This window comes from Triplophysa dalaica, chromosome 11 (genome assembly GCF_015846415.1).
Source record: "Triplophysa dalaica isolate WHDGS20190420 chromosome 11, ASM1584641v1, whole genome shotgun sequence".
In the NCBI taxonomy this organism is placed as follows: Eukaryota; Metazoa; Chordata; class Actinopteri; order Cypriniformes; family Nemacheilidae; genus Triplophysa; species Triplophysa dalaica.
The window spans coordinates 8,890,628-8,905,905 of NC_079552.1; the positions used below are offsets into that span (position 1 = coordinate 8,890,628).

At 37.0% G+C, this 15,278-nt stretch overlaps 1 protein-coding gene and 1 long non-coding RNA gene across 4 annotated transcripts in view; one reads left to right on the forward strand and one right to left on the reverse strand.

Moving 5' to 3' along the window:
• Positions 1–14,137, forward strand: part of LOC130431196 (uncharacterized) — a 54,621-nt gene extending 40,484 nt beyond the window's left edge. Inside the window, exon 3 of the long non-coding RNA XR_008908162.1 lies at positions 13,644–14,137. This is a non-coding gene — a long non-coding RNA (uncharacterized LOC130431196). The remainder of the gene's footprint in view (positions 1–13,643) is intronic.
• Positions 7,254–12,657, reverse strand: chst3a (carbohydrate (chondroitin 6) sulfotransferase 3a). 3 transcript variants are annotated; one of them, XM_056760063.1, is made up of 4 exons: positions 12,350–12,657; positions 12,091–12,191; positions 9,035–9,221; positions 7,254–8,951 (listed from the first exon to the last, which is right to left on the reverse strand). In XM_056760063.1, the coding sequence occupies exons 3-4, from the start codon at positions 9,112–9,114 to the stop codon at positions 7,724–7,726; spliced, it is 1,308 nt and encodes a 435-aa protein (XP_056616041.1). In that variant the 5' UTR covers positions 9,115–9,221; positions 12,091–12,191; positions 12,350–12,657; the 3' UTR covers positions 7,254–7,723. The 3 variants fall into 3 exon arrangements, with proteins under 3 accessions (XP_056616041.1, XP_056616042.1, XP_056616043.1); XM_056760064.1 differs by having other exon boundaries at positions 12,091–12,657; XM_056760065.1 differs by lacking the exons at positions 12,091–12,191; positions 12,350–12,657 and having other exon boundaries at positions 9,035–9,534.
• Positions 14,138–15,278: the final 1,141 nt, after the last annotated feature.

Here is a 15,278-nt window from a genome sequence, read left to right on the forward strand (position 1 = left end):
GACTTGGTGAAGTGTGCTTTGTTAGACATCAGGAGACTACAACTGGCACTGACATTCCCGGCACTGTTCAAAGAGAAAGTACTCTTTTAATTCTTTCTTTATCAATTCCATTAGGAATACTAATCACCTGTATGTCAGTGGACACAGCAATTAAGGCTTTATTTCGCTTCGATCTGATGTCCTCAAGACCTGACACTTCTACACTAAAAGTTTTAACAACAGCAACACTGTTATCACAAAGGAAAAAAACTAAATTTGTTTTATTTGTATTTTTTTATTATTTTAGTTATATATTTATAATTATTCTGGTTATCTAGTTTATTTAAATAGCTGACATTTTAGTTATTTGGTGTATTAAGAATACGCCTGTTCTTAAAGTGTTTTACCTTGTGATTGTTAGTGAAGCTTTACATTAATTACACTGTTTATTTGCATACATTTGATTTGAAGTAGCTGTGATTCTTCTGGTGTGTGGGATCCCTGTCAGAATTTCTACGATCGGTCGCTTTGCATGCATTATAGACGAATACAACGAGAGAGGCTTTAGCTAAATGACCTTACGCTTTCCACACAATATCCCTGACATCCTTCTGAGAGCTCTATATATTACTCCAGATTGTACTGAATGATGCATAAGCAAATGCTAAAGCGATTAAAAATGCAATGTTTATTTTAGTGGGTTAATCGATGCCCTCTTTCTCAGACTGGCGTGGGATTCCCTCTCACCTCACGCACAGAGGAAAAAATGTTATGCTATCTGTTACAAAGAGCATGAATATTGTACGAGGAGAACAAATAGTCCAGAAATTACTTTTCATAGTTCAGGACATTTGAGAAGGTTCTCCCAGCAGAATGACCGATGGATCCGTGTTTACGAGGCGCTTTTGGATAGTGTGTCAGTGACGAATAAACTCTTTATTATTTATGTGGGCAAAGTGTTGACCTTACGGTGTGGTACCGGCCTTTAGACGTTCACTGGAACGTTTCGAAAAAGTGAAAAGAGATACTTTTGTTTTTTTTAAGTAAAGGTATTCTTTTTGTCTTTTTTTGGTTTAGATTTATATATAAAGTGGATTGTTCTGGGGTTCTGATGCTGGATGGTTGATAAGTGTAGATTATTAACAAGAAAACACATACATGACCACTTCACTTGTATCACTGCACAGCACCTATTGTTGATAATTTTTTATTATTCAAAACAATGTTCAGCTACTGTTAAATGTTAGGGATTATATCTGAATGGAAAATGCTATTTAATTGTTTTTAATATATATATATATATATATGTATGTATACATTTAAACATGTATTATGTTTATGTAAAATATATTTAAATATTATATATATTTATATAATATATTTTAAATATATTTTTCAACATGTTTTATATTTTTAACATTAAAAGTGCCTCTATTTTAAGAAGTTTTTCTTTTGGGGTGATTTCTTTACATTAGCATAATCCGAAAATACTTTGATAGCGGATCCAATACTCTGTCAGCAGATAATGTTGCCAAATGAAGTTTAACAAGCATTTGACGTTTAGTTAAGTTTAAAAAATAAAATAAAGCTTAACCACTTGTTTGTGGCCCAGCAAATAAGGCTATGATATCAATTCAAAACTTATATTGAGTAAAATTATACAAAATTAAAAAAATACAGTGCTTAATTTCTATCCCGTACTATTAGAAAATGCAGCAGGAACTTAATATTACTTTACATTACTTTTACAATTTATCACTAGATAATTTTAATTTATACACTGTAGATGTATAACCAAGCATCTCCAAGTCCTGTGCTTTACCAACTCCAGGTTTTGCAGCACAATGGTTGAAGAAAGCTTGTGTAAATGATATGGCCTTTTTATTATCAGAGAACGTTGTAAAGCTCTTCCTCATTCAGTCAGACGCAGATGTCCACCCTCTCGCATTACAGTGGAATCCAAAGGGAAAGGTCCGCAGCCAGAGCAGGTAGATGATGGACAGCACACAGCTCCTGTGAGGGACCATAATAGATCTAACATGCCATTTTCCTGCCAAGCTGCCAGGCATCTCCATTACCTCTCCTAGTTTGCTTAATTAAAAGAACACATCCATAGACGTGTCATTACGACCAGGAATCACGAAAAGACAGCTCAATATAGTGTACGGTATGTAAAGAAGACAATATCGGTTTTAGGATCTTTACATGCAAGACTGTAAAAAATAGAAAGAAGTTTGTGTTCTGCTTAATATGAACCACTTTCTAACAAATTCATACTTTTAAAGTTGAAAATAAAAGTTTGTGTGTGCTTGGGAAATTTTGGTAAATAAATGTGTGCTGTTTCCTGCTTTTCTGAGACAATCAAACAGAAGCTTTTTAAAACACAAAGACCTTGACAAATCTCCCCATGACTGACATCCATAGTTCACTGCCCTCAGATTGTGGGCAGGTCTGATTTGAGACATGGTTGACCTCTCAACGCTTGGTCTCTAATCTCTGTGAAATATTCATAAGTGTCGCCCCTGCATATGTCTTTCAGTGGGAGGTTTCAGAGGTGTGGCAGGACTGCTTGGGGAAGCGCTGATGTTTGTCATCTAAGGCCGGTTTCTTCTATCAGCTCACACACACGACCAAGCTGCTCACATTTGGCTTGTAATTGGCTCCTGGATATCTACCTCTGCGAATCGGCCACCTTTATCAGAAGCAGTCGTTTAAAAAGATGCGACTAAAAGAATCAAAAGTACAAATTATCTCCGAAGAGGACGAAAACCATCTGTGTTTGCACTGCAGAGAGAAATGCGAGCTGATTTTTATCTGTGGATTTTGATTGTTTGCGGTTATAATGAGAAGTACGGGGTCAACGAAAGAGTCCGATTCCTGCCAAACATTTTAAAGCAGCAGCGCAAATAATTTATGTATCAGTGACCTCAAACGCAGACATATTTCCCTAAACAATGTTCTTTTCCATAACAGTCTGTGAACGAGGGAAGACGTTGTTGGTATGAAATCACTCATTAAAGATCAGACAAGAAAGCTTTGCTCACTGCCACAATGTTTTGAACTAACATGGCATATAGTGAAAGAGAAACAACTCTTTCAGCAGAAGAAGAGAAATAGTTATGGCACAGGACATTGTCTTGGGGTTTTTTCATCATGACAGTGGTACCGAAGCCTGACCTAATTTTATTAGTTTTAAAAGACGACCACAGAGCAAGGAAATGCTTGTTAGGTCTTTTATGGTCTGTGGTCTCAAGCTGTCTTTGATCAGTACCGTGACTTCTCTTCAATCTATCACTCAAACAAACTAGTAGGTATTTGTAAAATGAACTTAAATAAATAAACCAAAATGATTGAATCATACCTTACAGTTTTTCTATGTATAATGTCAATAAACTTTAATTACAGTAAAAAAAAAAACTAGACCGCAAATTTACAAGATAAATGGGGAAACATGTAATTTTATTGGGAGAAAGGTGTTATTTTACAGTTTATTTCTGGCACCTTAGCTGTCGGAAAATGTTTTTTTATACAGGATTTTTTGTTACAGTTTATTTCAGTAAATACAGTCAATAAACGTAATATTCCTTTTAAAATAATTTTAACAAATCGTTCTTTTAAAATGAAACCGTACGTCTAGAATATCAAAAATACACTTAAATTTATCAAATGCACACCCATGTACTCTCGTAATGTTCGTGGCAGTTTGAGGACAGTATGTTGGGTGGAAACTGGGTATTAGTGTGGTGTGACCATTTGGAACCGAGTGACAGGGCCGGGCACCCCTGTCCGCCATTAACTACGGATTAGTGCTGGACCTCACACCCTTTGATGAACGGATTCTTCGCATCCGCTCTACAGAAAATCTGAAGGCAGTCATGCTTTCACTCACACACTTTTCCTTCAAAACCTACTGTATTGGACATAGGAACAGGGTGTTTGTCACATTCATTTGTCCATGAAACCGTGGAACAGAAGCGCGTTTTCTTAGCAAGATCTGACCGTAATGGTGTCCCAAGAGTTTCAGTGTCAAACTTAACTTTTAAAACGTAAGATAATTATAACTTTAATGGTCTTGTTGACAGCTGTGGGAAAAAAAACTATTTTTTCCCTTTCCCTGAGATGACTTGTCTGTTTCAAAGCTGCTTTATTTTCTAGTGCACACTGCCCTCTACAGTTAGAGAGTATGAACATCAGGACACCATGCATTGCATCTTGTAAGGCCATGTTGGCAGTATGCTAAAAACCCCAAGAAATCCAGTCTAGTTTTGTGGTTCTAAGTCCATGTCTGTAAGCTACTATCTTTATGCATAATTGACTTTCAGCTCATGCACACGTTTACCGTATATATTCCCTCTGGCGGAATGGATATTTGACTTCAACTTTGCAGGGCTCAGACTGTTTATTTAAAATGGTTATTATTAGTATAAACAGACAAGTCTCTCCCTCCCGCTCTCAAGCCACATTTCCCCGTCCCTTTTCCAACATTTAACCTAGACACTAAAGATAAACATCTGCAAAACGACCCAAGTCTGCATGACTGAGAAACAATTCGAAAATAGCCTCTCTGGAATTTTATTTCGTAAACGGACATTAAACCTCATTTTTGTCGTTTTTTTGTGCATTCTCAGACAGATTTATTGTCAAGCCATCAATGAAGCACTTAGAGAATCTAGTGTTATAATACCTCACATGGATTTATCCCTCATAGTCAGATTCTGGAAGACCAACAGGCTTTTGAGTCATGAACAGCCAGGCCTGTGTGCTGCACGGGCTGGACACTGTATGAAAGGCCTGTTTAACGGCACTCAGAGCTCTAGTGTGGTCACAGGGACTCTTGGAAGGTGTGGCACATCCTGTGGGTATGGAACACATGCACATACACAGCGAGCCTAGTTTCCTGGTGCCCTATCTGCACAACGTTCCCTTATGAAGGCATAGTAGACTTAATGCTGGAAAGAATAATTTAAAAGAAAACATACTTAAATAAGAAAATATCTCTGACGGTTGAGTTTGCAGGACTGTGTGTCTTTTATAGTGTCGGGGTTCATATTACACCGTAGACATCCATATGATACTATCGCAGTTGAATAGTGCAAACTCTGTACTTTTTTGTACATTTACATTTATGCATTTGGCAGACGCTTTTATCCAAAGCGACTTACATTGCTTTATACTATACAGTTGTATCTAAATATGTGCAATGCCTGGGATCGTACCTATGACCTTGGCGTTGCTAGGTCATTCAATAACCACGGTCGTTTGGCCTCGGTATGAACCAGCAGGAAAATCTTACGGGTAAAAAATCGACTTTGTGTTGAATTTATATGTGCTCATACTCAGGAACCCACCTGCGTTGCACAACATTTTGGGCAGGTTCTATAATCTGAATCGGCTTTAACGGCAGACCCCAAAAGATACAGCACATACAGCGAAGCATAGCGGGAGCGTCAGTCTTATTCTGTATCTCCCTGTGGATTAATTTAATCAGAGATTCTTATTTCAAGAAGCATGGTGTGTATTATCACAAACCCATATTTTGTGACACACTGTGTGTAATACCAATGTGTAGACAGACATTCTGTTCTCTCTCTCTTTGTTTAACAGATGCTAGATATCTGAATGCACATTTGTCTTATACTGGCATGGAGCAGTGAATGCAATAGCGGATCTTAAATTATTTATTGTGGCAAACACAGAGCAGCGGTACTAAATGGGAACATATTTTAGGGAGCCTTCTGGTGGAATGAGATAAATTCATGTTTTGATGGGGTTAGTTTTTGAGAAACTATTTCTGTAAACAACTATGAACTCGCATATGAGTTGAAGAAAAAAATAAACGCCGGTTTATGTGACAACCCTTGGAAACGGCCTCTTTCGTGTTTGTTTTTTTCCATTTCGGTCTATTTTTAACACCCTCTCTACACTGAAAGCAAGCGACGAGACATTACAGAATTAAAACACTAACGTCACTGTTATCAAAGGAGTCTATGAGGAGGAGTCTGTGTTTATAATAGGAGCATTCTAGTTTTGTTACATCATGATTTGTCACTCGCTGTGTAAACCCTGAGTAACTCATAAAAGGTGCTACTGTATCATAAGGTCACTGAGTTCTCAAGACAGACATCTGAGCTTTACCATTTAGTAGGTCTCCACGGTCAGGAATGTTATTCAGGAAATTGTTTGATGGTGATGTTATCCTTTAGTTCTGTAGTTTTTAAAAATAAAACGTTAGATAAGATTGTGAAGATATGTGTGTAAAACATTATTGTTTCAAAGCTCTTACATTACACACTATCTTTGAATGCATGTTTCCTATATGTTAAAATAACAGTTCACACGTGGCAAGTCTTAAAATAAAGCTTACTGTGTCTGATTTTTGGAAGAGAATGTAGCTTTTGGCCAATTAAATGATGTAAAGGAAATGTCATTGAACTACTTGCAAGAATTCAATTGTAATTGTAATGCTATGAAAACTGTAAAGGGGGTGGATTGTCAAATTAAACGTCCACCCAGAAATAAATATTTTGTCTTCTTTTACTCACCCTCAAGTTGTTCAACTTTATTCATTTCTTTGTTCTGATGAACACAGAGAAAGATATTCAGAAGAATGCTTATAACCAAAAACATTTCTTGGCCACCATTGACTACCATAGTAGGGAAAATTGCTTTGTAGATTTCTATGTTCTGTTGAACACAAAACATATTTTTAAGAATGCAGGAAGCAAACTGTTCTGCGGCTTTTGTTTTGACTACAATTGTATTTCTTCTTACTATTGTAGTAAGTGGTGGCCAAGAACTGTTTGGTAAAAAGCATTCCTCTAAATATATTTTCTGTGTTCATCAGAAAAAAGACATTTATACAGATTTGAAACACGCGGAGGGTGAGTAAATTATGCTAAAATGTTTATTTTCTGGTTAAACGCAATACTTGTTTACTATTTTTAGCTTTCCAGATATTCTATTCCTATTTCTGATGTTATTAAAAAGATGTTAAGTAAACTTTCAAGTGAAATTTAAAACATAAAGACAAAAAGTATATTTGTGAATACTGGCAACATTGTATTCGGTCATCACAGCTGCCTGCCAAAAGCTGACTGCATTTTCACCAACTGCAATTTATTGCTCAGTTAATATCTTGTCTTTTAAATTAAACTGAACTATTTTTATATCGTACGATAATAAGATACGACACGTTTTTGACAAAAGCCAAATTCATGTTTGCTTTAATTTTAACAAAGCAATTAAAAAAAATACTGTTCACAACTCTAGCAGCATCCATACATAAATAACATTTATTTCTTTAGATAATACATTATCCCTTCATGTTTAGAGAAAAGGAAATGCTGTTCAGACACACATCCACACAAGAGTCAATCCAGGTGAATGATATTTTCTATTCCCTAAACTTAACTTTGACACAAGCACAAAACATAATTGGTAGTCTTTTTTAAATAGGTAGAATAACGTCACGTTTGTGTATGATTTTTTTTATCTTTGTATAGACATGTTCAAACAATTAGTCCTCACAACCTATGCTCACACAGCCACTAAACTCAGAGCACTAACATTCTCATCACATGAGCCCTAACGTTACAGCAGATGTTTTTTTCGATGAAGACATCTTAAACCAATCATTTTAAGGTTAAACACTCTTGCATTCAGTTAAAGATGCGAAAGATGTCACAAGCAGATCAGTATAACCAACATCCCAGTGTAGATACCGAAAACCTGGTCACATTTCACTCTAGACATAAACATAAAAAAGCGTTAAAAATATTTTATGAAAAAGTAAATTCCTCTCTTCAAGCAAACTAAAAGTTTTGTCTACCAATGTCTGTTCATTTTCTACAAACCTATAGCCAAAAAGTTTCATGGTTGGTCCACAAACATCTTGTACGACTTGGGCCAGTTTGAAAGGGATACGAAGGCGCCATTTCTCCACCTGTTCTGAAGAGTTTTTTTGGGTGGAATAAACGCCGCTGGCCTCCGCCGTAGTGTGCGTGTTCTTAAGCATCCAGTCCCTTGCTTGTGTTGTAAATGGAATCCCTGTGAAATTGTACATTTCCGCTGCTTTCTGCATGGGGTACCTGGCGATGTCCTCGTAACGCACTAACATGTAACGGTTCTTTAACCATTCAGGCTGACTCAAGCCCAGCTCGGCAGACATGCGGATGTTGTTACAGTTTCCCTCCAGTCGTTTCACCTCCTCGTCCTCGACAGGTACTTCTCCATTCACAGCCCAACTTTTCCAGTTCTGGTACTTATTTGCAAAAGCCACCATCCTTGATGCCAGTATGGCCCGAGGGTCCCTTACCAGCTGTATGAGTCTGACATCCATTTGCGGGTTCTCTACTAGAGAACGAAGAGTGTCTAGTTGTTGGACCCTAACGGTTTTGATAACCCTGTGTTTTTTTCCCTGACAGGCCTCAGACGCCATGGTCAGATTAAGCGGCCCGCACCGTCTCGTCTTGCAATGGTACCTCTCAAAAACATGTTTTACCAATGGGCTGCAGACCCGTTCCTCGCACAGGGCAACGCTGGACTCCCTGCGGAACAGGGCATGGGTTACGTGGTCCCGGGGAGGGGGGCTAATGAAACTCTCCAAAAGAGAGAAGTCACACAAGAAGAGATGTTTCAGAACATCCCTGTACACCCACACAGATGTGCTGGTGTTTGTGCCGCCTGTGCCAAACGATAGCATCCTCTCCACATGCCATAGCGGCTCAAAGAGGTAAAACATATTGTCGCCCTGTTGGTTGAATAACTCACCAACAAAGGAGGATCCAGTGCGAGTCGTAGCCATCAACAGGATGTGCTTTTTGCCTTTCTGGCTGGCCCTTAAAATCTGAGTGCCATTCTCGGTATAAATCTCATCTGGATAGGTGCTGTTGTCATCCATGAGCACAAAAGAACTTGAGACCGGCGTCTCAGGCATCTGCGTTGTTCTGTGAAGAGTCAGCTTATCTGAAACCCTAAAATTTTGAGTAAATAAAAGTTTAAAAAAAAATAAAGTTTAAAAAGTTTAATTAAAAAAAGAAATTCTAAAACTTCTCACCTTGAGATGATGTTGTTTTCCTTTTCGATGACGACAAGCGCCACAATGGAGATAATGATAATTGCATACTTGTTCCTCATTCTCAAATTCAATTGTGGTTAGAAAGTGCCTCCACAGACTGCTTATTAGTCACCGCTGTCAGCGGTTTTGGTCTCATCTCATGTCAGAACCTTCATCAACAATTCATCTGAAATAAAGTCAGATGCAACACCACAGTTAAGGACAAACCGAATTAGTCACACATACATAAAACAAGCACACTAGCCAACGTATTTATTCAGACCGGTGACAGATTTAAACCTTTTGGCACAGGGGAATATAAGCAGACACAGACAATCTCAGCTTTGTTCCTCAACAAGCAACCTGCACTGTCATCACCTGTCTAGTAATTCCTCTAATTTGGAATGATGAGAGATGATGAGTAGCACAATGTCTCTCTTTGGTCTGTGTGCTTTTTTCGTACTTGGGTCACGATGAATCATTTTCACATCAAAATGAGATCTATGTGCTTCAGAGCACAACTTTAGAGAGCAAAGAGGAAACTAAAAATCATACAATAGCTTCATGACGCTGCCCTTAGGCAACCTACTGCAAAAAGGAAATGAAACGTCCTATTGCAGAGACACTGAAATTCTTTTTTTAAATCTGGGAAGCCAGTTTCTGTGTGGATTGTTTGTTGTTGGGCAAAGCAGCTATTCATTTTCTGAGAAATATTTAATAATAAATAATGTGGTTTCTGCTCTGTATTTGTTAAGCTGTTATTGCTTGCATTTATAGCTGTTTACATCCATTTGTCTTTTTGGTAGAACAGCAGACAGTAGCTGGCAAAACATATAACGTGTAGGTGGCAAAGAACTGTTTGGTTTCAAGCATTCATTGAAATATATTCCTTTGAGTTCATCAGCACAAAGACATGTATACGTCTTTTGAACAACTTGAAGGTGAATGATGACAAAAATCATTTTTGGGTGAGCTGTCCCTATAACTGAAACAGTTCAAGATTCTTTCACATCGTTTTTTTCCACAAGACATTTGCTCAGTCCAGCAGTCTGTTGTGGGGGTAGTTTTGGTCATGAACTGTTAAAATTGACACTTTACTAAGGTGATACATTTTCAGGGTTAAGTTTCTTTATTCAAGTTGTTACACTATATGTGCTTAAAACTTTAATACTCTACTCTGGTTTTACGGGTTTAGAAACAAGCCTTACTGTATGTTTGACTAAAAGTATTCGTATATTATACAGGTATAATACACATTTTAGGCTTTTATGATGAAAACATTTTCTACACTTCCTCTAAACGTTGTGGAATGGTTTTTATAATGCTACACCTTTCGAAAAGCTCTGTTGTACTAGCATTATTTAAATAATAAAAAATTGTAGTATGGATATTGTTTTTTTTTATCGCACCACGGGTAAAAATGATCTGTCTCTCGCTCGCTCTCACTCTCTCTCTGTCAAACACACTCAAAATAGATTGGTCTGTTGCAATAAACCAGTGGCTTTAGGGCATGTTTGACCCCAGATAACCCTTCAGAATGGCTTTATATGCGTTAGCTGCCATGACCAGATTCTACTCTATTCAGGATGCATTTTTAACAGTAACTCATTGTTAACTAAACAGCAAGACAAACACCAGTTGACAGGGCTTAATCTGGACCATACCATGAATACAATCTGTGCCGGATTTTCGACTGTAACACTCTTCCAAAGCCTTCAAAAATCACACAGTGGAGTATTGTTGTCATAAAATAAGATACGTATCGTGCTACATGCAACTGTCATAGGTAAATGCCACGCAATTTGTCTGAGCAAAAAATAGCATTTAGGATGTGACACAATCTTCATGCCATCAACGAATGATAGCGTGCAGTCCAAGTAAATATAAACCAATTATGTAGGCTTATTATGCCATAGCCGTCAAACTGTCAGGCACGGCGGTTGAGCCGAGATCTTTACATATTCAAAACCCACTGGAGCATTTGACAAATCTGATGATCTGCTCAGGCAGAAAGGGACATCGCTCTGTTCATCATTCTTATACAAATTACATTAATGGCTTCTCTTAAAAGCGTATAGATGTGTTAAACGTGTACGGGATATTTTGGTTTTGAAGGATGCTCGCATGAACCTTTTTCATTTGTTATTATCTACAAAATGACTGTGCTTTGATGCCCACGTTCATTTCTATTTCCAAGAAACGGACGGTACACTACACATCAATGGCTTGTTAAAATGAGCTACAGTGTATCTAATACACTATCTATTACAACCGGTCTATAACATGTGGTCAGTCATTTTAAACTTTTGGAAAATCACTGTTGCACTGATATAATCTAGTGCCGGTTTCTGTCAGGAAACATGACACAGAAAGTGAGTTAGCATAGAGGTGTGCGCGGTCTGGGGCTGGGGAGCATGTTTCATCCTTGTGTTTTTGTCTTGTTTCATTACTGAGCGCTTTGCGGTTCAGCAGTGCGTGATGGCGCCTTCTGGGAGATAGGCAGTGTTTAGCTGGAGTTCTTCTGTGAGATAAATCCACTATCACCAGAGACCATGCCCGGGCCCACAAGTTGCAGCTGCGGCGGTGGTGGAGGAGGGGAACAGGGGTGTATTTGTCATGGAAATATCGCAAAATGTAAACCTTAAGTAGACATGGCACCAAATGCTGCTTTCTCTGTCGCAGACGCACGTACAAAGTAAGGCTTCAGGATTGCTTTCACTAGCTGTTCTGTTGATGATCTAATAAGGGCGAATTTACAGAAATGTTGCATGCTGGTTTATTTATGCACACCTAAGAAAATATTAAAGGAAATTAATCAAATAAATAACAATATAATACTGTATACAATTGTAAAAAATAAACACTTTCTTTTGAGATTTAGGTCAAAATTTGAAATAGAACACTTTAGGTGCTCATTTCCAAATTCAAGGTTTGATGCCCCAAATAGTTGTGGCTATGTTCGAATTCAATAGTAAGAAACGCAGAAGACAGAGAGGGCATGTATCAACTTATTTCAGTATGTGTCACACTGATGTGTTATGTGAGGTCAGTCATACCTTGGCTAAACGTGTCTGCGGCGGCTGTTCCGGAGCATCCCGAATGATCGCGTCTGGTCACCGGTACACATAGCTGTAGCGTACGTGAAGTCTCCAAACTACTGCAGTGAGTTAAGTCAGTATAAAAGCTTTAAATCAAAGTTAATGTTTGACTTAGACAGACTTGGATAAGAGGATTCCCTCATGAATCTTTTATCCACGAACAATGATTTAAAGTTGAGTTTAACGCTCCAACTTTGACATTTTTGCATGTACTCACTTCGCGAGAAATGTCCCGAAATCATTTCCAGACTCGAACAGTATTAAAGGCTAACAGATTTGTCTCCATTCGCGTTTTCTTTGCGACGTCCTGAAAACGTGTCCATTCGGCGCTGCTCAAGTTTGGGCTATCCTTGGATACAGGGTCACGTGGTAAAAAGTAAACCCCCTAATGTGAGGGTCTTCACAAGGGCTTTTCTGTTTATCGAGGCTCGGGACACTCCTACGTGGATTCCTCCACACCCTGTCTGAGTCTTCTTGTGTTCTGTATAAGCGCCAATGTTTCAGTTTCAGGGGAAAGATCGGACACTCAACCACACACAGTATATAGCCCTTAAAAAAATTAAGAGACCATTTTAGAAGTATTTTCATTTCTTCTGTTTTGGGAAAATTTACATTTTTGTTTATTTCTGTGAACTTCTGACAACATTTCTCCCAAATTTACTATAAAATTAATAAGAAATAAGAAAACGAACTGGAACAGAAAAGATGAGCTGCGTTTTTAAAACCGCAACATCGCACAAAAACAAGTTCATATTTTAGTTTTAAATCACTAAACTATTGTTTATACATGTATTAGAAAAAAGTGAAAAAATAAAGTTCACAAAATAACCCAGATTTTTAATCTTAGTTTATTTTTCATCCTCTCAGTCTTTCATATCGCTGTTGACCGTCACGTTTGAGGTTTTGTTTTGTTGGAATTCAACAAAAAATGTCCCCCATTGACTCCCATAGTAGGAAAAAATACAATGGTAGTCAAAAGTGCCCACAACTGTTTGCTGTCCTACATTCTTCAAAATATCTTCTTTTGTGTTCAACAGAACAAAACAAAACGATAGTAATTTTTCCTAATATGGGAGTCAATTATGACAGAATTTTCATCTTTGAATGTTGTAGCCCTTTAAATGATTTATGATGTTTATGATGTTATAAATATAAAAACAGCAATTCATTACAGAAGATTAAAACAACAATAATGATTGTTGATTATTGCCTTTTATTTAGTAATAACATAGATGTTGCTTTCAGACAATAGAAAATACTCAAATTTTTGCAGTAATTTTTTGATTCTCATTGGGTGGGCAATGCAAACATATTCCTAGAGTGTTTTGGCTGCCAGGTAAGTTAGATCCTGGCTATGGTCAGCAGTGACACAAACACACACACAACAATATGTTACAAAGCTTTTTTTAATACAGTTTTATATTTTTACTGCTCACTTTCTGTGTGTATTTATTATGGTGTTTTAGTGCAATAAATATTAATGTTTTTTCTTTGCTAAAATACCCTTACAGGTCTCCAATCCGTGTTACGAGAACGAGCTTCAGGGTGTTTGACAGTAGCATATTCTTGCCACGTGGAGGCAGTGATACACAGTGTTACTGATGACAATTTGTAACATTAAAGTGGATATAAAACATTGACATTCTAAGGGCTTTTGTAAAGAAATTTTTGCATTGAGCCAGCACAGTGCAGTTATATTCTGTCTGTTTAATCAACTAAAGTATTCTTATTAATGGAAATTATACATGATGATGAGTGTTTAAATGTTTTCTTAATCTAAAGCCACTTAAAGTTACAATCTTAACATGGTTATAGAAGTAGTCCTGCTAAATGGAGTGTTATGAAACTCTATAAAAATCCATGACACTCCTGGTGAAGTCAAGACTTTGTATCTCATAGAATTGTGTATGTGATTTAACTGAGATGTACAGTCTACACTACAGTGTTTCTACAATCTATAGCAAGTTTATTGCAAAAATAATGTTTGAAATAGGAGAACCATTGTAGGACCATGTAAAAGCCTCCACCCTTAGCCAAAATATGGCTGCATATTATATTTTTTAAATCCGCTGAAGTTTGTGAAAAGATTAAAAGATCCAAATTTTTTTAGTTGATCCAGATTTAAACAGGGTTTTGAGTTTTATTATTCATCCAATCCAAAGATTATTTGTAATCCAAGAAGTAACATTCACATACATACAATGATTCATTCTACTAAATACATGGTAGTTGAACACATTGAAACTGGGATTTCAATTAAATAATTAGAGGGGATAATGTTTCAAGCATAATTGCTTTACTAATAAATACAATATTCTTTCATTCATTCAACCTTGTTATCTGTGTTGCACATGAGATCTGAAATGTAATAGTAATTTGCTTGGTTCAAAATGTCAGTTTTTGAACTATCCCATGATGACTTTTCATCAGGAACATTTCCTTTTCTTTTCCCTTTTTTATACGTACATGTCCTATTTTAAACCATGGTAGGATAATCACAATAAAAGGGCTATATAAGGCCTTTTATAGTCACGTCACACAGATTAAATCAGATGATAATATTTCACTTAAATGGCAAATCTGTTTGCTATTCAAGGTTCTATTCTGTCATGTAATCCATGACTGACGTACATGGTCACAATATATAGACATTTTACAAGCTTAATCTTCTGATGAACTGTATGTCAAACCTGCTTTTCCATTTTTCCACTATACCAAACACAAATGCAAAGTGTTGAAGTGATTTATATGTGGACAATGTTAGCTGTGTCATCGTCATTCTTATCATTTATTTACATGAAGTATTATTTAAAATCTAAATAGTACAAACATGATATTTTAAATAAATTGTATTTGTTTAATTTATGTATGGAGCAAAAACAAACATATCAGTCAACATCTTCATAGTAAATATAAGATAATCAATATTATACGTTCAGTTCCCTGCTCAGACTCTAGTCCTCTCTGTAGTGCACATCCAGACATGTTTTGTGAGTCCCTGTAGGCTGGCTCTGAGCATACATGATGATGAAGGATTATTGTAGGTTAATCTGCTTGCCTGCCATCTGCCTGCTACGTACAAATTAAACCTGTAGGCAAAGCTACACTCGCAAATGTTGATGAAGGTAAATTGGCAGGTGTTTCAT

Coding starts and splice junctions, on each gene's coding strand:
- chst3a (XM_056760063.1), bottom strand. CDS start 9,114: ATGAGGAACAAGTATGCAATTATCATTATCTCCATTGTGGCGCTTGTC. Junction 8,952..9,034: donor GAAAACAACATCATCTCAAG/GTGAGAAGTTTT, acceptor TCAAAATTTTAG/GGTTTCAGATAAGCTGACTC.